The sequence below is a fragment of the Meleagris gallopavo genome, chromosome 5 (genome assembly GCF_905368555.1).
Source record: "Meleagris gallopavo chromosome 5, MGAL_WU_HG_1.1, whole genome shotgun sequence".
Classification (NCBI taxonomy): Eukaryota; Metazoa; Chordata; class Aves; order Galliformes; family Phasianidae; genus Meleagris; species Meleagris gallopavo.
Window position 1 is genome coordinate 8924509 of NC_139408.1, and position 25528 is coordinate 8950036.

At 37.6% G+C, this 25528-nt stretch overlaps 1 protein-coding gene across 3 annotated transcripts in view; it reads left to right on the top strand.

Annotated features, from left to right (window-relative positions):
• The window catches only part of DENND5A (DENN domain containing 5A), a 62014-nt gene that overhangs the window by 5685 nt on the left and 30801 nt on the right, over nucleotides 1-25528 (top strand). For all 3 annotated transcript variants that reach the window (XM_085224161.1, XM_085224159.1, XM_085224160.1), the window contains exons 2-5: nucleotides 10429-10500; nucleotides 11100-11209; nucleotides 11946-12606; nucleotides 19275-19462. In XM_085224161.1, coding sequence (XP_085080287.1) covers nucleotides 10429-10500; nucleotides 11100-11209; nucleotides 11946-12606; nucleotides 19275-19462 — 1031 coding nt within the window. The remainder of the gene's footprint in view (nucleotides 1-10428; nucleotides 10501-11099; nucleotides 11210-11945; nucleotides 12607-19274; nucleotides 19463-25528) is intronic.

Here is a 25528-nt window from a genome sequence, read left to right on the forward strand (position 1 = left end):
GGAAGGGGAAGAGTTACAGAGCAGACTAATGATGCTTAGAATGTGTCGTAAAAATGTAGTTTACAAGGCAGACTTCTGAAACCTTTTTTTTGAAAAGCATTGGAGTTTCACATCTGTAAGGCAAGGCATACTGAGATTTTTTAAGATTTTCTGTTCCTTTGCTCTTTTCTGTTTTGTTTTGTGTGTGTGTTCTTTTGTGGTTTCTTCTGCAAGAGAAGTGCTATATAAAGAAAACCTTACATCAGTTTTTTTGGGCAATACTGCCACTTGCAAATAATAAAGCAGAGTTTTTCTAAATCTTTGAATTATTGATCCTGTAGTTCCAAAATACTACAGCTGTTTTTATCTGCCTTTTGGACAAGTGATGTTCTACTTGAGTGTTCGTGGTAATGCCTTTTCATACTTCTCTTTTGAATTCCCTCTGACCTGCAGGGCTCACGTAGCAGAAGTAATGCATGTGAAGTGACAGTGTCCGAAACAATTACTTACTGATGTGTGTTGTGCAATAATTATTCTCTCTGACTTTCTTGAGAAGCCTTTTGGATTCGTGCTTTAGTTGAGTTTGCTGTGAATTAGAATGCTAACCCTAAGAGACATAAAATATTACAGCACAGAGAAATGATCAAGCATTCAAACGCAGACTGATGAGTGATGAAGAATTTACTTTGAGTGCTTTTTCTAAAGGTTTCTTTCTCATTCTTTCCAGGAAAATGCTGCTTTGTTTATTTGATGGACAAGACACCTGTAGTTTCAAACCCTTCTGTGGAAGTGTAGAATATTGTCTTATTTGCTTTATATAATGATCTGCCACAATCAGGTACAGCATATACCTTTGTAGTGCATCATTTATATTAGTCCTCAAATACGTTGAGAGAGGAACTTCATTGCATTCTGTGATTAAGTGATCTGCAGTCTGATAACAAGGCAATCCTAACCAACTTTGTCATTTGCATGTAGAGCAACGTTTCGATGTTTAATTGAATGAGGAAACAAGGTGGGCTCACAAATTTTCTTCCAGCATGACTTCAGGAGAGCTTGGGAAACACTTTTCATAACTGTACTTGCTACTCTTTGTATTTACAATCGCAGGAAGATGTGGAGAGGAATGCTGAGGATGCTGCAATGTACTGTGCTGTGCTGTATGTTGCTTCTGACTTTCATCACCCTTATTTTTTGTCAACTATCTACTATTTGCATATATTACTTATTTCTCCTTGACTTGCTACTTTCAGCAAACTCCCTTACCACTGTTATGTCCTGGGTTTGTTTTCAAAGCCCAGCACTAACTGACTGAACTGCCCTCAGTATTACTTCGGGGAGAAGTCCCAGTACCAGCTCTAACCAGCATGGGAACGTCGTGTCCCTTTCCAACTCACGTATGTGGGTGGTCTGAGAGGTTGAGATGTGGGAGACCTCACTCTGCAGTTTCTCTGAGGAGTGGTAAAATTTCTATTTATCAGCGTCATTTCTGAGAAAAAGTCTGACAGAAATTTTGTGGCAGCCCAGGCCAATCTTAACTGTAGACTGCTGTGGTCTCCCATCTTCTGTCATTACTGCGATAGTGTGCCTTGCACAAGGACTGGCTAGTCCTGTTGGGCATGGATCACTGTAGCAGGTTCTAGGGAGCACCAGACCCCAGAATGAGGGAAGAGGTTGGCAGTGCACAGCCATTGACTGAACTAGTAAGTTCTTTACAGAGAGAGTAGAGAGGTGCTGGAACAGGCTGCCCAGAGAGGTTGTGGATGCCCCATCCCTGGAGGTGTTCAAGGCCAGGTTGGATGGGGCCTGGGCAGCCTGGTCTGGTATTAAATGGGGAGGTTGGTGGCCCTGCATGTGGCAGGGGGGTTGGAGATTCATGATCCTTGAGGTCCCTTCCAACCCTGGCCATTCTGTGATTCTAGTATGTTGCCGTGAAATACAGCACCACTGGGGGCTATAGTCAAAAAAGATCTTCAGTCTGAAATCCACATGGAACAATTTGCAGAACCTGACCTCGAGCTCTAAGGGTTTTGTATTCCACAGGACATGTTACTTGTGCTCTGTGAGGTTGCTTCTAGGACTGCATGTTCATTACATGCACGGGGCGTTTGGTAGGTGTCAGTGTTCACCTCTCCCGTGGAAGTTCATTCAGAATGTGGTTTTGTGAAGAGCCTGACTCTGCTGGTCTCTTCCATTTTATATTTGTAGTACATTTTTAGTACAAGAATTATATTTCTAGTACAAGAATTCTGTTCTATTCTGAAGATGGGCCATTCTTTTTGTTTCTTAGTGTCTTCTTCTGCATGCATTTCAGCTTTGTTCTGTAATAGAAGCACAGCTCTGCTCCCTGCTGTGGGTGAGAACACGCCTGTTATTGTAATTTTGAATGCTGCTTCTGTTGTTTCGTTGAAAACAGAGCAAAAGGTCCTTCTGTCTTTTTGCTCTGGGTAATGCAGGAAAAAAGGTTTTCATTATTAAGAACAGTTCCTTGAAAACTTCCATCAGGCAGTCTTAGTTTAAATGCGTCATGTCCATCTTACTGTCCTGTGCTGTGTATGCAGTATTTCTCTTAAAACAAACAAGCAAACAGAAAACAACTTAGGATGCTTTTAAAGATACGAGCTGGGGATTTTCTTCTTTAATTTGTAAAAAGCTGCTTTGGATTCTTGATAGCTTCTTCTGTCACTTCCCTGGCCCACCTCTTCCCACCTTCGTTGAAACTGTACCAGAAAAAGGAAAGATATTAATTTTCTGAGCTTGCAGTCACAAAATGCAGATGTTCTCAACTGGTTTTCTTTGGTGCTTTAAAGCTATTGCTACAGTTCTTGAGAGTATTCCTGAATAAGTGTGGCAGTGTGTTTTGTTATCAACTGGATGAATACTGACTTAAATTACAAGTGGATATCTATAAATTTCTCATTTTCATTTGTCATAGACAGCTTAGAAGAATATGTGCCACTGAAGGAATGGATGGTCAAGATATTATTTGTATCCAGTGACATTTACACCAAATATCCTGTTATGCAGTGAAAGTAACTTTTTTTTTTTTTTTATTTCAGTGCACAGTGAGGTTCTTTGTGTCACAGTTGAAAAACTGAAAAGAAAAAGAAACCAAGAAAACAAGTGTCTTTTCCAGTCAGCAGATCTGGAAGTAACCTGTCTTTTTGTCCTTCTCATCTTTCTGGTGGCTGCAGGAGAAAGAAGTATATTGTTCATTGAATGTTGAAATACAGGTTGGATGCTGAAAGGAGTGTGTTCTGATGGGACTGGGATAAGGAGCAAGTTTGAGTTCCTTGAATGACAAACAGGCAAAAAAAAAAAAACCAGGAGCCTTTAATTGCACTGGTTTTTCTTTGTCTTCCCTCTGCTTCCTCTAAATAAAATCCTTTTTTTTTTTTACAGCTGAAGGATGGCACTCCATCCAACCTACATTTCAATTACACTTAAGTAGAGGGTGGTGTGTCCATAACACACATTTCTACCTTTGTTTTAGAAAGGCAGACAGAGGACTTCCTTTGCCTTTGAACTCTTTTCTCAGCCAAAGCAGAACCTTTTAACTTGCATAAAGGAGTTTTTGGAGGGAGTCAGAGCTGTGAGTGTATTGGTTGCAGATTTCTTCCAAGTCCTAAGAAATAACAACCCTTAGAGACAATGGGCAAAACCCCTGATTCACTGCATACAGTGGATGTGAAACCTCTGATTCCAGTTGCTGAAGCAGCAATACTGGGAAAAAAAAAAAAAGGTGATCCTGAAGATTTTTCTCATAAATAATTCAAACCATTTTCGAAACAGTTAAAAATCCCAGTTTGAACAATAAATTAACTAGTCTAGCTGTCAATTCAGCTTGCACTGTGTCTGATGGTCTTGCCAGCAACGAGGGGAGGAGGGGATAGAAGTGCAGGACAGTAGGTTAGTGTGTTTCAGCATAAAAGAGAAGAGTTCTTTTCAGAGTATATCCAAGAAAGAGCTTCTCTGGGAAAGGGAATCCTCTGATGGGAAATACACGTGGTTCTGCTTAGGGAGAAGGAACTGGAAGGAGGGAAGCAAGTCATAATCTGAAGGCATTTGTCTGCTGATGGAGTGACTGTTTGCTTACAGATCTTGCAGCTGCATCTTTCCTTGAATCATGGTTTTTATTCCATGAATTCTCATTCAGTGACTTTCTTACCTTAGTCTGCCAAACTTTCATTGTTTATTTCCTAGTTTGTAGAGTTTTGTAGTTACATGTAAATCAGCATTTGTTAAAGAATCAGAGAAAGGTATTTTTTATTTCCATTCTTTTGAAACAGTGGCTAATTATTGGTATATTAATAGCTCTCTAGCTATGCATTGACATGACTTTTCTTTAACATACAATGTGGACTCCTGACGGTTCATTCTTGTGACAGAAAGCATTTCTGTGTTTCTGAGAGCATATGTTAGAATGGCCAGTTTCTGTGTAGCCTGTGCTTTATCCCAGTGCCATTTGCTAGGTGGGAATCCCTGAAATTCAGCCACCTCTGGGAATAGAAAAGTACCATTCTAACTGCTCTCCAGAGGTTAAGTCTGGGCTGCTTTTTATTTCTTATTCATTTTTTGAAGGGTTAGAATGGATCAGTAGAATTGCCATCGAATTTTGCATCTAGTAAGATGCAGGCAGTATGGATAAGTTACAGTTTTTTCCCCTTTTTTTTTTTCTCTCAAGGGTTGGAAATAGTCTTATTTTTAATGGAACTGCTTTTGCTTTAACTTTAAGACATTGGTTCTTGTCATTACTGTCTTTGCATGTCTACGTAAATTTTTAGCACCTGTATTTTGCAGTGTAACCAGTTCAACTATTGGCTATCTGGCACAGGGTGCATACCACCTCTTCCTCCCTCTGCTACCCATCAGTCTTGCCTCCAATTTCTCTGATTTGTTCTACTCTTTCATCTCTTCTACAGCATGGATTCCAGTTATATACACACTATTTTACCAGCTAGCTATTTTTGTTTAGAGTTGGACCGGTGATTTGTAGAGCCGGAGTGATTTTTATGCTCAGTAAACGTGATTTGTAAAGATAACGTTCTTTCCAGAAAAATGACTTTGTAACCTCATTGCATGTACGGAGAAGGTGACTGCTGGCTGAACTGGGGATCCTGCTGCCATTTGTGACATCAGCTGCTGGTTTTAGATTAGCTTCATTCTAAATGTGTTGTGGAAGGCTTCCATTCCTGTATTTTTGCAAATGATTTTTCATATGTGTTTTGCCCCATGACAGGCATGTTACTGCAGTTATTCTGTTTTCATCCAGAAACCAAGAATGAGAAAGGTGCATTTAAAAACATTACGTGCATTTTCACCTGAGTGCAAACGTTACTGTGTGTGCTTTAATGCATTTTTTCACTCAAAGCAGAATAGAATTAACAGAATACGTTATTCATATATGCATATATATTTAGTATTTTGTTATATATGGTTTCTATGTACTGAGTTGATCCTCTAGTCTGGTTTCCTGAAGGCTCTTTCAAAGCACAGTGGAGATGCAGTATTAGGCTGTTCTCTGGATAGTGTTTATAATTCATGCACTGTTTGTATCCCTGTGTTGGCTGACTTCTGATTTGCAGTCCACTCTTTGGAAAATCTGACTCTCTGGCTGTCGTGGCCAGCATGATCTTGAGCCCTTACCCTGTGCAATCTGCAATGGGTCTCAACACTGCGAGACTCTTTAAGCTGTGAGATAGGAAATGAAGAGGTAAATGGTATGACTATAGGTTCTCTAGGGACTCTTGAATCTTAACTTCCATTTCTCTAGTGCTTAGTGCTGCTTAGTGCTGCTTAGCTGAGGAAAGCTGCCCAAAATGTGTGGTTCATAATTGCTGTTGCTGGTACAGATTGCCATTATTCATTTGTTTAGTTATAGTAATATGAACTGTTTTGTGATTAATCTGCTTTATGTTGATTGCCATAAGACATTCATGTACAGCCTGTGTACGCCTAAATGAGAGTGTCCTTATGTGGAAAATACAGCTGTTTTGTTCTGATTGCTTACCATCTCCAATATAATTTTCCATTAAAAGATGTCACTTACGTGGTAAATGTACATTGAAACTCAGTGGATTGAATGAATAGCAGGCTATATCACAAGAGTTTAAAGAAACAAGCTGCTTAGCATGATAAAGGCAGCAAACTGCTTAATAAGAATCAGTAGAGCTTTGTTTTATAATTATTTTGAGCAAGTCAGCAGGCTCAGTGAACAAATGAAGGTGGCAGTATTAACAATTCTTGAAAACCAGTGTTGTGTGACCATTCAGTTCTTCTGTCAGGCACTTGTAGTATCCTAGTAACTAGGATGCTTCTGAGTTGTTCTTTATTGCTGTGGCAGGAAAATTGACAGTTCTACCTCTCTAGTATCTGTTCAGATACTTTTTTCTTTTTTTTTCCAAGCCAGTATTCAGGGAGAGATTTCTGTATAGTTCTTAGCCTTGAATGGTGGTTTATTTTTTTAGGAGTTGTAGCATTGCAGTCATATTCTAAAAACTGAATCCAAATGATGAATTGATAGCATATGTAAAAACCTATGGTTCAGTTTAAAAAATATATATAGAGAGAGATACCCCTAGAATTTTTTTATCCAGTTTGCCCTTTCTCAGCAAGGACAATTTAAGAAACAGTCCACCTAAATGTGTATTGCTTCTGTTGCTGTAAGCTACCTGGAAGAAATTGTATGTTTGGCAAGCATGGCTTTGGTGTACAACATATGTGTTAACAGTTTCGATTCAGCTGTAACTTATTCCATGACAGCGTATGAAGATGATTCTTCAACTTGGCATGTTTATATGCAGCTAGTAACAGTGACAGCAGCCATGAATTGTCCTCCCCTCCATTCAGCTTGCAAATGGAACATTGCAAGTGGCACAGTCAAAAAAGAAGGGAAAGAAGCAAGGGTTGTTTGTCTTTGGTGGTAGGATTTTCAGTTTGAATTTCCAACAGTTCAAGAGACTTGTCTTTCTTTTTTGTTTTATGGAAAATTTGAAATTTCAGGTTCTTCACTTAAAGTAAATGTCTGATAGTTTATGTACTGGAGGGAGGTCATGAGTAATTGAATCCAGAAGTTGGATGACCTAATCATTTTTTATTTTTATTTTTTAACTGTGTTGGAAGGACTTTTTTCCTTAAGAGGAATATGGAAGGCAGTGAATCAATTTTTTCTCAGGGTAAACCAAGAAAGAGTCAAGAGTTCAGGGTTGACTTCTCTTTTTGCTCCATCTCAAGGCTGAGGAAAGCTTGGTAGATAGCATCTTGCGGGTTAGTGAAGATCTCTATGCTTGGCTCTACTTTCAGTAACCTTTCGTCCCACTGTATGATTTTGTGGAAGCAGTTTCCATTGGTAGACGTGGTTTTATGAGGACAAAGTAATGCTGTGTTCCATAGTATATCATGTTTTTTGAGTTTGTGAGTCCTACTTCAGACACATCTGCTCACAGGTTGAGTGTCAAGAGAAGTCATGTCAGTAAGAGGAGTGGAGCCCGAGTTTGCCTATATTCACTGCAAATCTGCATTGTGGTACAGGTTACAGACAATAATAGGCAGCTAATTGCAATATCACTCAAAATAGGTGCAGTAGTTAGTTCAAATGTGAAATATTTGGGTGTGTGGCTGTTCTGATGTGCTTGTAATTAGGAAGCCCAGATTACAGACACATAGGCCAGTATCTTTTAAGGAGAGGAATCTTTTGAGAAGCAGAATCTGATGACTGCAGTCCTTTCATTGTTTTCAGTGTGGGAACTTGACTCATTGTAACACTTGTGGGATACATAATTTTTATGAATTTCTTTTGTGTTTTCTCAGTTTTAGAGTAAAACTGTCAACTTCTGATGTTTTTCTTCCTCCTGCATTAAAATGTTTTGTTATTCAGAGTTTTTTTTTTTTTTTTAATCAAAACACTTTCAATGAATACTAAATTAATCCAATGTCCAGTTCACACAGAGACAGATCTTGAAACTTGGGTTATTTTTGCCTACTGGAAATGTGCTGCAGTTGGTGCTTTGCTGGAGCAAAAAGTGTATGTGAGAAGCTGAGAAGCTTCTAACTGGTCATAAGTTTAGGAACTAAGGGCTAATTGGATTTGGACACTGAAGTAAAATAGTTGTGTGTCTGCGTGTGTCTGCTTGTGTGTGCGTGTGTGTGCTTGTGTGGTTGGATGCCTAATGGTAACTGCGAGCTGATCAGTGAGGGAAGTGAAAGGGAGCCTAGCAACCTGCTGGTGCTCAGGTTCTTATTGGTTGTAATAGCAAGAAAATAAGCTGCTCAGTATCCTGGAGTTGCACAAATCAACTTTCTGTTCCAGGGTTGAAATTTGCAGATGGTGTTGGTGAGTTGTTGCTTGAGTTCCCTTCCCTATCAGAATCACTTGAATTCAGCTTTGCTCATTCTGAAGGTCCAGCGGTTTGTTTTATTATGTATGCTTCTGTTTGGATCAGGATTTACTTCCAAAGACAAGGTGGGTTTCCAGAAACCAGTTTTAGTTCTTACATTACATTTTAGACTGATTTTTAGATCTAAAAAAATGTACATGTGGCTTAGAGTGTGTCTTGGGGGAATATGAGGAAAGGCTTTTTAAAGTAGATTAGCATCCGTTTTTGCGGATTTATTTTTTTGGTGATTGTAAAGGAAGAGCAGCATCCTGAGTTTTTTCACTATTGATCATCTTGGGAAGATGATTTTTATTCCAGAAATTGTCTCATTCTTTCAAAAATATGCATGATCTTGCATGTAGGTGAACCCAGTAATTGCTGTGTGGTTTCTAAGCTCAGGAAAAAACTTGACTTTCAGATATTTACTTGTTTAATTATATGGGGGAAGGAAAAGAAACTAGCTTTTTCCTCAGTTATAAAAAAGGCTGGCATTATATCATTTGCACAGATGTAAATATGGAAAACAGTAGGTGGGTTAAACATCCTGACTTATTTCTTGGAAGTTTCTCTAAGCCCTTATTTTCATCTTCTACGTTTGTTTTTTAGCTCTTGCGTAAATGCTGTTAGTAAATGTTTTCTGTCATTGATTCTGCTCTTTTTCAAGAAGGCTGTATTTCAGGGAAGTTGTATTAGATTTGTTTCCCCTAACTGCCCCTCTCTATATACATGTTTCTCAATTCCCCCAGTAGCCATTCGTTTCTCTTTCAGCAATGATATTATTGAACCAAGTAATATAAAACCACTCCAGTACGTTTTTTTTTTTTTTTTTTTTTTTTTTTTTTAATGAAAATCAGTTGCCCTGTTGCTTTTCAGCCAAACAGGAAAAAAAGAGAAGACAAATGACAATGTTTCCTTTAATTTCAGTGCTAAACAAATAGAGATGAACAAAACATACGGGCAGTTTAGGTACCGTGAGACCTGTCCTAGGTCCTGATTCAGGACAAGATCCCTGTTTGAGTTAATAGTTAAGGCAGACTTAAAACCAAGTCCAAAGTTAGGTGTCTTGTTAACTTATTTGTTGTCTTTAGATGATTTCTAAGCATATGATGGAAATGAATTTTTCCTTGCTGTAGTAGGGTGTGTTTACTAGGGTCTTTATTGTATATAGACAGTTATAACTATCTCTGTATGGCTACTTTGTGAAAGTAACTGAATAAAGATTCTATTTCATTTAGAAACTGAGTTTTTAATATTACTGTAGAAGTATAGAACAAACCCAATCAATTTTAAAATCAATTTCTATTGCCATTTAATTGTAGCATGTAAGAAAATAAGTGAGGAGTTGAAGAGTGTTTTCTCTTTTGCAGGTGTTGCTGAAATAGTTTGATTTATTTAAATTGTATGATTTCATGCAATTCTGATAGTGCAGCTGCCAGCAGCTGCATGATTGCTTAGCTAATTGTATTCTAGTGAGATAGCAAAGCTATTTTTAAGATCTGCGGCTATGTAGTTTTTTTTTTTTTCTCCTTTGTGTTTTTTCTTTTTCTCTTAATGAACACAAATCTGGAAGTATAACTGGAGTTACTGAGTGGTTTCACAATGGATGGTCATTGCTTTAGTGGAAATCTAAGAGGCTGTGTCAGCCAGTCTTTAGTATGGCTATTGAAAATTAGAACCATGCTGCTTAAATCCGTATACCTCTATAGGCTTTGGAATGGTCTTGTCACTGGAGTTAATTTCATTGTCTGTTCTTGGGAATATTTTATATTTTAACGTGTAAAACTGCTGTTTGTTTGTCAGGTAACTAATCACTATTGCTGCATTGCTGTTGTGTATACAGGAACTGGGAGCTGCTGTGACGTATTGGTAATCCCTTTCAAGAAATACCTGTATGAAATGTGAAACTTATATAAGGTTGTATATGTACACAAAACATGTTAGGAGAGTAGATTAGACATTATGCATGCTAATTCAGTATAGAATACGTACATGTTGTTTACTGGTGTGTTAGCTACATAGTTACAGTCGACAGTATGAAATTTATAATGCGGTGTTGTTTTTATTTGTTATATAGCTTTATGCCAGTATATACAGGCCTCTAAAACCCGAGATGGTGCCAGCCGTTTCATTTCAAGTGCAACAGAAGGTAAAGGAAAATGCGTGGGGAAATTTAAAAACAGAACAAACACAATTTTCCGTTCTCCTGATACCCTCTCTTCATGGGCGCTTACTTGGTTCTTGATCTTTTAACACTCTAAGCTCTCTCTTCACAGCTAACTTTTTGTAATAGATGATGTACATCCTTTTTTCCCTAAGTCTTGAAGAAGAAACTAAGTGATGCTACATTTGTTTATGTTAAACCTGCATCGTCTTTGCCTCTTGTCTATTTGTGCTTTTCTTCTGTAACAAAAATCCACGAAGCTTAATCTTTAGCTATACTATAATGAGAATCTGAAATAACTGAAGAGTAATTTGGAGAATTGTTGACATAATCACGATCTGAAGATACACTTAAGGAAAAACACAGATACTTAACATAGAAATGTTACAGTGCCAGTCCTTGCTAATATCTGCAGTCTGTTTTTATGCTAACTAACTGTCTTGCATTTTCTGTTTCTCTTAAAAAGGAGTGTGTGTGTTTAATTCACTTATTCTCACGTGTACCTGCTGATGTCCTGCTTTACGGCTTTGTTAGCATTTAAAAAGAGAATGATATATTTACATCTTTCTTTCTTCCACCTTCAGGGGAGAACTTTGATCAGACTCCGTTAAGACGCACATTTAAGTCCAAAGTTCTTGCTCGTTATCCTGAGAATGTTGAATGGAACCCTTTTGACCAGGATGCAGTGGGAATGGTCAGTATCACTTAATGGCTCTTGTTTTTAAGGCAAAAACCTACCTTAACAATTGAAGGCATTTGCTTTTATTTTCCTTGACAAAAAAAAAAAAAAGTTGCACTGCAAAGTCTATTATAGACTGGAAAAAATACCATTAAATGCTCTAAATTGTGCAGGCTCAAAAGATCTTTTTGTTTAATTGGAATATTCTTTAAAGGAAATTAAGTTTAGAATATGTAAACAATATGTCTCTAGCACAGTTTTTTTTTGTTCTTTACAACTTTTTCTGTTACATTCTAGAGAATTAGTGGAGAAATAAATTAGTCTGTGGTTGATGAATCTCCCTTGTGCATAATAGTACTGTTTAATGGAACACAGTGTAGTTTCTTGTTTTAGACCAAAATTCCTACTTTTCTTTGTTAAGTTTCTGGTCTTAATGAAGAAAATACTTTTCTTCATGCGAGTTTAAACTTTGTTATTTTATTTCTATTGAGACTTGTAACAAAATGGTTATGGCCTTTAATAGAAACAACATAAAGTCTTTTTGAAGTATTCCTTTAGTTTTTCTAATTTGGATCTGTATTATTGTGTTGTCCAGAGACATATCACTTAATGCAATTTTAATATGAAATGTGATGGCAGCTTGTGGGTTCTAAATTCTGTTTTATCAAATTCTTCTAAAGTGGGGGGGAGAGAAAAAAGTGTTAATATTATCTCCTCCTCCCACCCCTCCCCTCTTTGTTTTTATTTACAGCTGTGTATGCCTAAAGGGCTTGCTTTCAAGACGCAAGCAGATTCTAGAGAACCTCAGTTCCACTCTTTTATTATTACTCGAGAAGATGGCTCGCGGACATTTGGATTTTCTCTCACGTTTTTTGAGGAAGTTACTAGCAAGCAGATCTGCAGTGCAATGCAGACATTGTATCATATGCACAATGCTGAATATGACATTCTTCATACTCCACCCACAAATGACAAAGATAGCTGCAGTAGCACTGGAGACTGCAACGGCACTTCTATTTCAAAGCTACAGCGTTTTAACTCTTATGACATTAGCAGAGACACGCTCTATGTCTCAAAGTGCATTTGTTTGATTACTCCGATGTCTTTCATGAAAGCTTGTAAGAAAGTACTAGAACAACTTCACCAAGCAGTGACTTCGCCTCAGCCACCACCTCTACCTTTAGAAAGCTACATCTACAATATTCTCTACGAGGTTCCTCTTCCTCCAGCAGGAAGGTCATTAAAATTTTCAGGAGTTTATGGACCAATTATCTGCCAGAGGCCAAGCACCAATGAACTACCATTATTTGATTTCCCGGTTAAAGAAGTATTTGAGTTGCTTGGAGTCGAAAATGTGGTTCAACTCTTTACCTGTGCTCTCTTGGAATTTCAGATATTGCTTTATTCACAGCGTGAGTACTTCCTTTTTGTTTTCTTATCTGGTAGTTGTACTGGCAAAAGGATTCTTCATTTCTGGAATGTTTAAAAAAAGCAAACTGGAAACAAAACAAAACACAAAAACCAGAGTAGCTGCATTAAAGGCATTAGAGTGCTAATGCAGTAAGACTATATGCAAGTATTAATGTCAAGAAAAAATCTCAAATTACAGAGAGCATTTCTTTGGTTCCTATTTCTAGACACCTCAGTTTAAACCCTGGGCTTTCATATAATCTCCTGCAGTCATGGACTGACTGTCCCATTTATTGTTGTTTCTGGAAGTGTTCTATTGTTAGAGTAATATGCTTTTTCCCATGTAATTGCTTAGCTGAATTCTCCCTCCTATCTCTGCCAAACTGTGTGTGCACTTTGAGAAGAGGCATAGTAAACTTTGAAGGACTTTGAAGAATAATTCATAGTACAAATATAATTTTCTCTTTGAGTACCTGAAGTCACATTTCAGTAGTTATTTTGAAATAAAATTACCAGAGAAAGTTGTGTTTGCCAAAATTTAAAATCTGAATTTCTTTTAAAGCCTGAAACAGTTATTGCTGATGTCTTCTGCTGATGTCTTGTAGGTAAAGCTTGCTTTTAAGTGGGTAGATGGAACTAAGCTGTATTAAAGTCTGTGAACACTGGACTTTTTTTCCTCTAAATTCTCTAATTCTAAAACAATATATGTGGAATTACACCAGAAAATAATTTTTTCTACTTCCCCTTGTCCTAACATTAGGACCGACATTTTGGATAGGTGGTTTTGAACTAATGGTATGGATTAAAGTAGATGATTTGCATTTGAACGGTTTTATAGTAGTGGCGAAGAAGCCTAGAAGACCCTAAGCTGAATCCTAGGGTAGCCTATGGTGTTACTGCGGTCTGTTTTCAATATTTGCTGTCACTGAATTATGTGGAAAACAAATGTTAAGTATTTTTAAAATATATCCTGCTGTTATTAACAAAATTCTTGAAGCATGAAATAAAGATGTTTGTGTGTTGAGATATGTGCAAAGACTAAAGCCAAAAAACAGTTCACTGCGTGTGTGGATCAAAGGTGTGTAATTGTAGCAAGACTCAACAACTTATGTCTCAGTTGTTGTATTGTATAAATGTTAACTGCCAGAGAAAAACTATATCTTCATTCAAGTACAGTCAAAATAAAACCCCAACAAAAACAACCCAAAAAACCCCAAACAAACAAACAAAAAACACAAAAATGTGTTTAGGGAGTGTTTGTTTATGTGGACATCTCTGTCTCACAGACAGAAGTTTTAACACAAACTCTTCCATCTGTAGATAGTGGTCAAGTTGGCCTGTAATTGTGCTGGAGCTGTTGTATGGCAGATGTGTACGTGTGCCTCACCAGCTGAAAGCACAGCAAGAAGAGTAGTACACATGTCACAACATTGGAACGGCATTCCTTGTATCTTTTCTGGAGTATCGCTTGCCCTGGGCTGGAACTCGGTGTGCTTGCAGACTCATCTTCTGTATTTTAGGTTCTGTTTCCAAGGTCAGATTGATAGGCTCAACATGTTTGTCCCCTTTGACTCTTTCCAAGTGTCTCATTAGTCATTAATTAACATAGCTTAAAAAAAGCTCTGGGATGTGGATTTCCTGCTTGCACACACAGATGTATGGAAATTGTGAGAGAGGACTTACTGAATGAAAGGGCAGTAGCTCTGGATCTGATCTTTGTGACAGTTTCTGTCTGCTGCTCCCTGCCTTACCTTAAGTTTTGTCTTAGTTGGGCTTCTTTATGCTTTATAGAAATGTCTTGTTTCAGACTATCAAGTTTTCACTGATAACTTTTGGCAGAAAGGCCTTCTTATAGTTGAAAAGTAACGAGTTATTTGTTAGACTTTTGGCCATCAGTTTTGATAAAATCATGCCTTCTCAGTAACAGTAGCTGTAGTTTTTGAAACATAAGCATGTATTTTCTGAGAAATCAAATCTCAGGCTCTTTTTTTCTTGCTCTCTTGAAGCATTTTGCTAACGCTGAGAACATCATTAAAGCTACTAGTGGGTAATAACAAAAGTTAGTGAATACTGAAGGAGCTGCTAGCAGTCAAGTTCAAGATGTTTCTAAAATGCTTTTGATAAGAACTTAATTTTCTGAGGTTGGGAAGTATTTTGAAATTCTAGAAAATAAATCTCTTATGTATTTTCTAACCAAGATATTCTTTTTTCTTTTATGTGGCAGTGAAGTAGAAAATTGGTTTAGTAGAATGATTGCTTTCCTTGATGCTTAGGAGAGTGTTATCAGTAGAAAAAATGACACACCTGACTGAGGTTCTGATTGTCTATACCCTTACCAATTAGTTTCCTTCTTTTACTTTATTTTTTTTTAACTGGAATATTCTCCTAATACATTCTGTGTGGTTAACTAACTTTTCTCCTTCTGATTGCAAGAAAGGGTATGTTGAATGTAGGTACAGGTGTGTTCAGTTCCGAGAGGAATTGAAAATTGCTTGAACTTTTGTAAAGAGTTCGCCACTGTTCTTGTGTGAGCAGCAGTTGAGGTCTAGGTTGTCTTTGTGAATATAAATGTTAATTTTTTCATTGTCTTCTGGCTTTTTTAGATCTTGTGGTTCTTAAAACTGTGGCAAATCCCTTCTGATTCTTCTTGGTCAGATGAGATTGCTGTGTGTGTTGGATGGATTTAGGTTTAGAGCAGTATAAGAGGGTTTCCTTGTGAGACTGACTTCTCTCACCTTAATTTTTCCTCGCAGTCCTTGGAACAGGAGTAATTTCACTTGGCAGTGAGCATGTTTTGCGTTGAGATTCCTTGGACATGTTTCTGAATTCATGCTTCTGGAAATTCTTCTTTTGTCCTACTGCGCTGGCATGGACTGTGTGTTTGGGACCAGTACAAGCCAAACATAGAGAATGAGTTCCTTGATATGGATGTCAACTTGGGAGAGTTGCCTCTCCCACTTTGGAATGCACTAGAGGAACTCAGGTGGTTGTGAGATGATGAAGAACCTGAAGCTAGTGCTGAGCCATGGAATTTGGGCAGGAACACCAGAAGACAGTGGTGCTGAAGGGGAGCTTTAGCTGTGCCCTCACTCGATTACACTGCAGGAGATGGTTTGCATTTCTGCAGTTTATGTTGCTGTTGATTTTATGAAATGGATTTATTTCTTATCTCTATTATATAGCAGCTATTCAGAAAGCTGTGAAATCTGCTTGGAGGAGGCTTTTTTAAGCAGCTGAAAACAATAAAATGAGAAGTATAATGCAGCACTGCAACAGATGATCTTGCTCAGCTTTATTTTTCTGGATATTTGCTGGCTGTTGCCATTTTCAAGTGAAAGTTTATTTGATTGCTTTGACTTTGAATTGTTCATCCCCTTTACTTCACTTGCTTTAAAATGGTGATCTCTGTGAAGATTTAAGGTATTGATTTAATTTCTTTGCATTACTAGTCTCATATTAGTTGACTCCAGAAAGACATTTTCTTATGTCTACAGTAATTTAGGAAATGGGCTGCTTGATGCAGGCGTCTTTATTGAGCCTGAAAAAAGGTTCTGTGTTCTGTCAGACATAGAAGTGAACATGAATTAGAAGTTCTTTGATCCACTGCTTCTCCTTACCACAATTCACTCTTTCTGCAGTTACTTTTGTTTAAGTAAAAAGCCCAGTTGAAAAGTGCTTGCATGCTTTATCTCAAGAGTCTGACATACTGAATACCTCAGAAGAATTTTTTGGAAAATGTTTCTTTTGTACTGTGCTTGAAGGGAGTTCTCTAGGTTCTCTAGGTTCTGGCAATGCTTTATTCTGATGGCTCAACTGCATTGCATGTCACTTGTCTATAATGACTGCAGATTTAACTTTCCACCTTCTGCTCCTCTTCAAGTTAAGAAGAGGTTGAATCTTGTTCAATAGCACATCCTTCTGGTTTATTCAAATACTTTCTGAAGATCTCTAAACTCATCTGTGGTAGTGGTCCTCCTTTGTAAGGGCAACTCTGCTTTAAAGTAACAGAATGGGAGTGGTAAGGGGAATGGAAAAATTACTTGACAAATATAGCAATATTTCACTGCCATCTTTGAAGATTAGAAGGAAAAACTATTTCAGAATGTTTAACTGCTTAACTGTTTTCAGTTGGATGAAGTCAGAGGATTTCTGTCGGTCCTCATAGACGTCTCTCTGGTAGGATGTGAGAAAGGATAGTTGAAATTATGGTTCTTAGAACTTCTTCCCTTCTCCTCTCTTTCCAGATCCAAGATCAATTTCCTTCTTTTCCCTCAATTTGCTTGTCTGTTGCAGATCAACAAAAATGTCTAGATGCTACCTAGACACAGGTAGTGGTGTAAATGGCTTCAATAAAGCACTTTAAGAGGTATTTTACATGCAGCAGTTGGCTAAAAGAGAAAATCACACCTAATCTGTGTTCTTAAAGCAAGTGGTCATGTTACTTAAAATAACAATAAGAAAAGCAATGTGAATTTCACCAGAAAAATATTCTGCTCTCAAAAACAAGAATGAGAGTAACACCACTGCTGGAGCACTTCCTGTTTCTTTTTTTTTTTTTTTTTTTTTTTTTTTTGTTTTTTTTTTTTTTTTTTTTTTAAAGAAATAAATATTTAAATCCTTTGTAGTGCTCTGGTGCTGCTTTTTCCTTTTTTTTTTTTTTTTTTTTTTTTTTTACAAAACAAATGAAGCACCACACTCTCTCTGGATAGGTCTAATTTAAAACATTTAGGTTATTTTGCTTTGTTTGCAGGCTTCTTGCCTTTGTCCTTTTGCCAACAGTTCTTGATGTGCATAATGCCTAGAGAACATTGGCTTGATGGAGAGGGAAGTTGTATTTAAATTAGCCAGCAGAATTAGACAGAGTGTTTTTGTGTAGTAGGAAAACACTGTTTCTATTCTGAGATTTGTTCTTTTGGGTAAACAAGCTGAATATGAACCAGCTGGAATCTTTGTGCATTTCTAGCTACTTTAAAGTTTGACACTGGAGAAAATAGGGTATGGAATAGATTCTTCTTCCCAAAGCTAATTGTTAATTCATCACTTCTTCACAGTAGAGGCTGTGATTAAAGCTGTGAACTAATAAATAACTGTTTAGGCAGGAATTGGTGTCCAGGCAGAGTAGGGCAGTGCTGCTGCTGATGTTCATCAAGCTGTTCCCTAACATACTTCAGTCCAGGTATTTTATCTATGTGTTTATTTTGTAGCAAGAACTTGCAGCTGTTTTAAACCATCCTAGCTCACTTTGATTTAAGGAGCTCTGGAGAGTACATCTGGTGTAAGGCAGCGACAGTAAGCTTTACACAAGTACCTGTTCCACTGCCATTGCTTGATCTGAAAATGGAAATCAGAAGCCTGGATTACAGAATGATGACTGGCATTGGCAAAGCCCGCACTGAGTTCTTCAGGGTTTCCTCAGGGACTCTGCAGACTGCAGACTCTACACATTTACTTTCTAACACAGCTAATCACAAGTGCCAGGAACTGTTTTTCTCTGGAATGTTTGTTTAGAGCGGATATTCTTTTTCAGTTTCACTATGCAGCACTGTAACAGCTTCAGAAATCTGAGCATCTGGACCTGTGTGTTCAAGTGTCTTTTGCAATTTCTTATTGTCCTTAATTTTATGAATGTGTTAGAAGACATTCCCCTCTGTCACAGACACCTATGAAGGATCCTTATTTTCTCCTCCCTATTTGCTCTGCCCCCACTTTCTGACTGGAACGTGATATTATTGCAGTATCATGCAAAAGGCATCCTTTGTTTACAGTTTGTACTGTATTTATAGCTTGACTGAAGATAAGAACTGTCATAGTCTTCTGAACTTGTTTTATGGTCTTTCCAGCCATGCTTCACTACAGCCAGGCTGCTTGACTGTATTGTGAATGTTTTAGTAGTTGTTTGTGTTAGAACACATGTTCTGAGTTGCCTCATTTACAGTGCGTAGATATGAAAACCCACTAGAGATGATTCCATGGTATGAAAGAGGAGGAGGTTTTGGCCCAGCATACTGCAGTGTTAACTGCTCCAGACACCAGCTGCTGAACAAAAAAGATCTTTTGGTATGCATGGTGCACAGGTGCACTTAGCACTGCTGGGAAATTGTACAAGGAAATGAGTTATTTATATGTTGAATTGAGACTTTGGCCATATATTGCAAAGGATAAATGAAGCTGAATCCATTTTATTTTTTACAGTTATTTCAGTCCTACTGTTAGATTGGCTACTATACAGCATGCTTTATAGACTTTTAAACGCTCTTTTAAAAAATGTTTATCTGAGAGATACCAGATGCATTGGTTTTCATCCAAGGCTTCCATAGAAAGCCATAAGCACAGAGAAAATAAAATACTTCCACTGTATTTCTTAACCAATTACAATACAGATTCCAGACTTGAAATGGTGTTCCTGTTTGTAACCCTGGTTTAGGTAGTGTAGAGTGACTTATGGGTGCAAAGACTTTGCACATTTCTGCGTGACTTGTAGAATTGACCTACTTTGTGGTGCTGTCTCAGCAAAATGTGCCTAGGTGCACAAGTAGAGGCTTCCATTAAAAATGCTGCTCAGCTAACACCAAGTTCTGTGGTTTCTGTTTTAAAGCAAGTTCTCATTTCTTTAATTCAGGTTCATTTACTTAAATATGTTTGTGAATTTTTTTTTCTTGCTCTTTTTCAGATTATCAGAGACTGATGACTGTGGCAGAGACCATTACAGCACTAATGTTTCCATTTCAGTGGCAGCATGTGTATGTTCCTATCCTTCCTGCATCGCTCCTTCATTTTCTAGATGCTCCTGTCCCTTATCTGATGGGCTTGCACTCCAATGGACTGGATGACAGGTCTAAGCTGGAGCTTCCTCAAGAGGTGAGAGAAACTTGGATCAATTCATTAAATATTGTATGTAATAATGAGAGAAGTGAAGGATGAGCCAAAATATTGGTGTTAACTGTAACAGCCATTTCAAAATTCCAGCTGGTGATGATTTGGCATAGATCTTATTTCATTTTTTGGAGCTGCTAGAGCAAACCAATGAAATTGATTTAAAAAAACAAAAAACAAAAAAAAAAAACAAAAACAAAACAAAACAACACCTTGTTTTGAAATTACATTTCCTGTTAAAGTGAGACTGGAGTTTTACATGTGTTTTTGCTGCGAGGTTACAGAAAGAATGTTTTTCTGGTGTAACTTTGCCTGTTGTGCTAGAAAATGCAGGAAAGTGCAGTGTGACCTTAGTGGCTATGGACAAAAGGCTGTGCTGCTTCTGTGATGCACTGGTCTCAGTGCTGTGCTGTGCTGGAGCTGGTTGTTAGCTGTGTAGGATTAAGCTGAGTTTCTCTCTGCTACACTTTTGAGTTGGATTGTCTTACCTGGATCCAGCTGCTCACATGCCTGCACCAAAACTACTTCAGTTTTTCCTTTGAACATAAAATTCAGTCTGCAGCAAAATGTTGACATCTACTTAAGTCAGTTGGTTTTAATTGAGATAATGCTCAGGAAGTTCTTCCTCGTAGTGTGTCTGTGTTAACAACAGCCATTATATAAATGAAGCAAATGGCTTGTGAAGGTTCTGCTACTCAAACATGAGGCTGGGAATCCATTAAAACCACTTGAAGGCTATTTTTATTTATTATATCCTATTTCACAAATATTCATTTTTAAGGATTTGCCAGGAGAGACCTTAATATCTGGTTATGAGGATTAAGGGGCCAAGAGTGGATGTGTGCTACCTGGGATAGCAAAGAAAGTTCCTACAGGAGCTGGTAACCACCTGTGGGAAGCATGTCAGGTGCCTGTAAGGCTGTACTATCAGTCATCGGAATGACTTTTCTCATAAGGTATCACTGAATGGTTTATTTGCTTCAGTAAATAGCAAATGATGAATGCTGTAGTGTAATTTTCCTGTCTGTTGTGAAGGAGCTGGACAGCTCCATCAGATAGCCCTGTGGAAAGTTTGCGCTAAGAGAATTGTCAACAACAGAGATCTGACCTCTGCTAGTCTGCTTACTTGCTAGTGTAAGCATAACTTCACAGGAATAGGCTGAGTAAGTTATGGAAAATCTGCTTCAAAAATCCTGCTAGTGCCTGTAATCTATCTCTTTACCTGGTTGTCTGTTTGCTTCTATTGTCATTTGGATTGCTGGAAAAGCAGAAGTGTAGAAGAGAGAAGATTTTTCAGTGGTGGCTGTTACTTTCTTTTTCCCTTTTTATGTTTCATTATCAGACAGTGCTGCAACATAGCTTGACATAAACTTCTTAAAAAAGCTGTGTGAGATTAAAGACTAGATATTTCTGTGAGCCTTCAGTCTGGTCACCATGCCAACATTGCTCTTTTTACTCAAATCCATATGCTGGTGGTTTTCATTTGTTTTTCCTGGCAAGTTCAAAAGAAAATTTATTTTCAGATTGTTGTTTTCCTATTAAAATTCAAGTCTTTATAAATATCTTAATTTCTTTTTCTCCTTCACTTTTTGTACTGGCATAATATCAGAGTAATGTATGTTCTTGCAATGAAAACACTATTGTTTTTGTTTACTACATTTTTACAAAACTTTGAATATAGTGACAGGCCTAATTTATATGGCTAGTGTATTTTTTACACAGGATAGCAAGTCAAGTGAAATGCATGTTAATATACACCATGGTTGTTTTTGTTCTCGTAGAAAGATTCTCATAAGACTGCTATCCTTTTGGAATGAGAAAATTTTCTCTTTTTGAAATGAGTCTAACACTTCCCAGGTATCTAATCTATTTAAAATATTAAAAATTAAATGAAAGTGGTATTTAAACAATCACCTGGCACCACAATTTAAATTTAGTTTTACAGGCTGTCTTTTATGAAGGTAGAGGAGTAGATTTTTTGACAGTATCTCACTGAGACCAGGATTGTCTGGGAGGGGGAGGACACTCAGGACCTAGGATATCAGCAGGAGTGTGCCTGTGTGATGGAATTTATTGCAGAATGTAAACTAGTCCTTCTGAAGCTTCCCTCTGGGAGTGTGCTCTGACAGTTTTGTGTAAGGCTTTGTTTGAAAAAGTCACTGCTGAGTGAGGTTTCTTGATAACTGGTGAAGTCTTTAGTGCTGTAGGTTGTGTTGTGATTTAATCCTGCAGGTGGTTGAGCAGCACATGGTTATTTGCTCACTCTCTCTTTCCCAGTGAGATGGGGGAGAGAATCGAAAAGGACAAAGTAGAACTCATGGGTTGAGTTAAAGCTGTTCACTAAGATAGACAAAAGGGAAAGGATATTACAAATGATAGTACATATAAATATGAATGAATGTACATATATATATGAATCTGTATAAGAAGTGATGCACAAGCAATTTCTCACTACCTTCTGACCAATTGCCCAGCTAGCCCCGAGCAGTGGAAGAGAGCAAGACAAACTCCCACCTCTTTCAAAACTACTTCTGCATGATGTCAGATGGTATGGAATATCTCTATGGACAGTTTAAGTCAGCTGTCCTAATTCTGTCTCCTGCCAGCTCCTAGGGCCTTTGGTGTGAATGATCTTGGCTCTATACAACACTGCTTAGCAGGAAACAATAAACATCAGTGTGTTATCAACATAGTTTTTTTCCTAGAACCAAATCATAGCATCATAGCAGACATTCTGAAAAGAACAATTCCATCCCAGCTGAAATGAAGGCATTGAGAAAGTAGCTGTGGTGTGCAAATGAGTTTGAACGTGTACTGGAGACTTCAGAGATACCTAAGTAGTTATCCTGTACAGACTTTTTTTTTTTTGTTTAACCTAAGAGGAAAGCTAGACTGGGAAGAACAAGAGCTCACTGTTGCTGAGATTTTCACTGTATTTATTTCAAAAAGCAAAACAAAAAAAGATCTGCTGTTTTAATGAAAAGTAAACATGCCATCTAAAATGCAAGTCAGAATCCCAAGAACATGTTGGTCTTACTAAGTGGAACTACTGGTCAGTATTTCTGATAGGAATAATTTGATCAGCTAGCTTTAATATACTTAACTGCAAATTACAGGTTCATCTCAAAGATATTTTGCATTATGGTTAAGCCTCCAGGTAAGATCACTTTCACTTAAAGAGCCAATTGAGCTCTGGACAAAATTCCTGATGGAGGATCTAACACGGAATACGCTTTACAAAATCACAGAATCGCAGGGGTTGGAAGGAACCTCAAAAGATCGAGTCTAACGCCCCTGCGAAAGCAAGCATGTCATCATACAACCTTAGAAGAAGGCAGATAGGTTCTATTATATGTACTTAAAGACAAATTTATCATCAGAAATAAAAGTGATACTACTACTTAATATTGCTCATCTCCAAAGCTTGGAGTCCATGTGATACTGCGTGAAATTTTTAGGGTTATATGAGGAACTCAGTTTCCAAGGCCTGCCTCTACGTTCCTGATTTGTAGACATAGTAAGTATCGGAATCTTCATCACTTACTAGAAAGAATGTATAAAGAGCTGTTCTGTGTTCTAATTTATTCTGAGTCCTGGGGAAAAAAAAAGTGTTTTGGGCTTTGTCTTGAAACTGCATAAACAGCATCACTGTTGCTAATCCACTTGGATGGGTAGGATTGCTGCTATTAAAGCAGGATCTAATTTAGACAAAGAATAGGGAATCGAGCTTTGATAGAAAATCTGGTTAGTGCCTCTCAGTTGAAGAGCATCGTGGAAGAATATAATATTGCTATCTGACATAGCAAGGATGTTATTTGTATTATGTTTTAAGCTAAAATATTTTTACAACAGTTGAAAATGTGGTCTGTGCTAACTGTCAGGTTTGGACTAAGTCTTCCACATGTGTGCCAGAAAGCTTGATTTGGTTTGCTTGCCGTGGCAGTCTTCCATGCTTTGGTCACAACTGGTGCTTTAAGGAATGCTTTACCTTGGCAGTGTAGAAACTGTATCTTAGAAGTTGATGCTTTGTCAGATGATGAATAAATTCTTCAGCAAAATAATTACATTAGTACAAAATGCAAGTTTGTATTACTAGTTGGTGAATTCACTGAAATTCATCAATGACTTGAAGACCCTTACTGCCTATAGCCTTGTAAGATTGTTAAGAGTTTTGAGACTGGTGTATGTCAATGAAACATGATACTTAAAAGCTAAGCTTGTTCTTATGTATGTCGTTGCTTTTGCTGAAGGCTTTTTCTCTGTGTATGAGCATCCTTGTGGTTTTTCTAGTGGCTGCATCAGAGGCCTATAAAGAACTCAGAAAAGAAGTTCAGGGCCATGGGAGAAGCAATACTAGACCAAGGTGCTGCAGAAATCAGAGGAAGGCAAGAACACACAGCTATTTCAGATGTTGCTAGCAAAATGTGGTTCTTGTATCAGTAAAATTGATCAGAAAGGAGGTTAAACTAGCAGTCTTGCAGATCATAAACTAGATACTAAAGTAAGACTATTTTTGATGTGTCTTTGAATTTCCTTTTAAAGAAATTTTTGCAAAGATATAGCAACGTGTTTTTAAAATGCTGGTTAATTTGTGCTGTTTCATGCTGTTGAATGTGCATCTTCTCCCTAATGCATGTGGATGGTGGAAAGTGAGATTATTTTGAGTCTAAATAAGCAATGCTAAATCTTCCAGCACTCATTAAATCAAACGAGTAGTATCTAGTTTAAAAAGCTTGTTTTTAATGAAGTGCTCCAAAGGATCTTGGGCAGTAATGTTTTCTTTTAGACAATTTGGAAGACTTTTAAAAAGCTATTATCCATTTTTCTGTTAATATAAGACAGTATGTATTCTCAGTATTCTTATTTCAACAATTGAAAGGTGAAATTGAATGCTAAATCTGAATAATTTGTGCTTTTAAATTATTACTTGTTTATTCTAGAAGAAAAGCCTCTCTTTCCTCTTGATGCCAACACATTTAAAAGCCTGATTGTGATAATTATTTTGACAGATATTTTGACAGATAATCACCACTTCGTATGCGTTTTGATACTATCTGCTGCTATGGTAGATCCTTGATAATACTGCAGGTTTATTGACAGATTTCAGTTTGCACTGTAGTCCTGTACTGCTGTGTTAAGGAGCTACTTGAGGAGGTAAATTCGTGTTTGTGAAGCTTGCAGTTGTTAAGTTGTTGTACATCACAAATTCTGATTTGGTGTGAAGATCAGTAGTGCTGAGAAGGAATGGAAAAGGTCATCATTTGCTTACAGGAATTCTTTAGAATGTAGGACTACTGTAAACTAGTTTCTACAAGCCATCTCTGTATATGTGTTAACATACATGTTTCGTGTGCTTTAAGTGAAGTGGGTGGTTATTTACAAGGATGAGACCTAACACACAGAGGCAGTGCATGCTGTAGAAATGCTGTTGCTGAATGGCTTTTAATCCCTCAGTGGTATATTCAAACAGAAGACCTAACTCTGAGTCACGTTTCAACTTGACTTTTTAGGAGGCAGTCCAAAAACTTATATGCAACTTGTAGTCTGAGCACTTATGCTGGGCAGAATTTGAGTAGTGGTGAGTGTGCACTCAGAACTGACTGTTCTGTATTGTACTCAGCTTGTGTAACCAGTTTTAATGTTTAGAATATATTTTCTCTTTGGGATGCCAGTGGGACACAGGGAGCTTATTCATTGTTTAATGAATAAGCAGTTCCTCTTCAGATGTCTTTTTGAGAGAGCCTAAATAATTTCCTGCTGTGTTTTTTGAACAGAGCTGAAAGGAAGGATATGGGCTCGATACAGGCATTGCTAGATGTGTATGGGGTTTTGGACCGTATTGTACTTGAGGTCAAACTAAAGAATTGCAATTGTCCTCTGGCTTTGGAATTGTTGCATGTGGTCTCACACCCACTAAGCCAGCTGAAAACTCTGCTGTTTACCTTGTGGCACCAGGCTTTGGCATTGGATATGTGAACATTCTTATGTCTGCATTCCTAAGATTTGTAAGATTTTTCAACCGGACGCCCTGTTATTTGTGATAATAAAAGT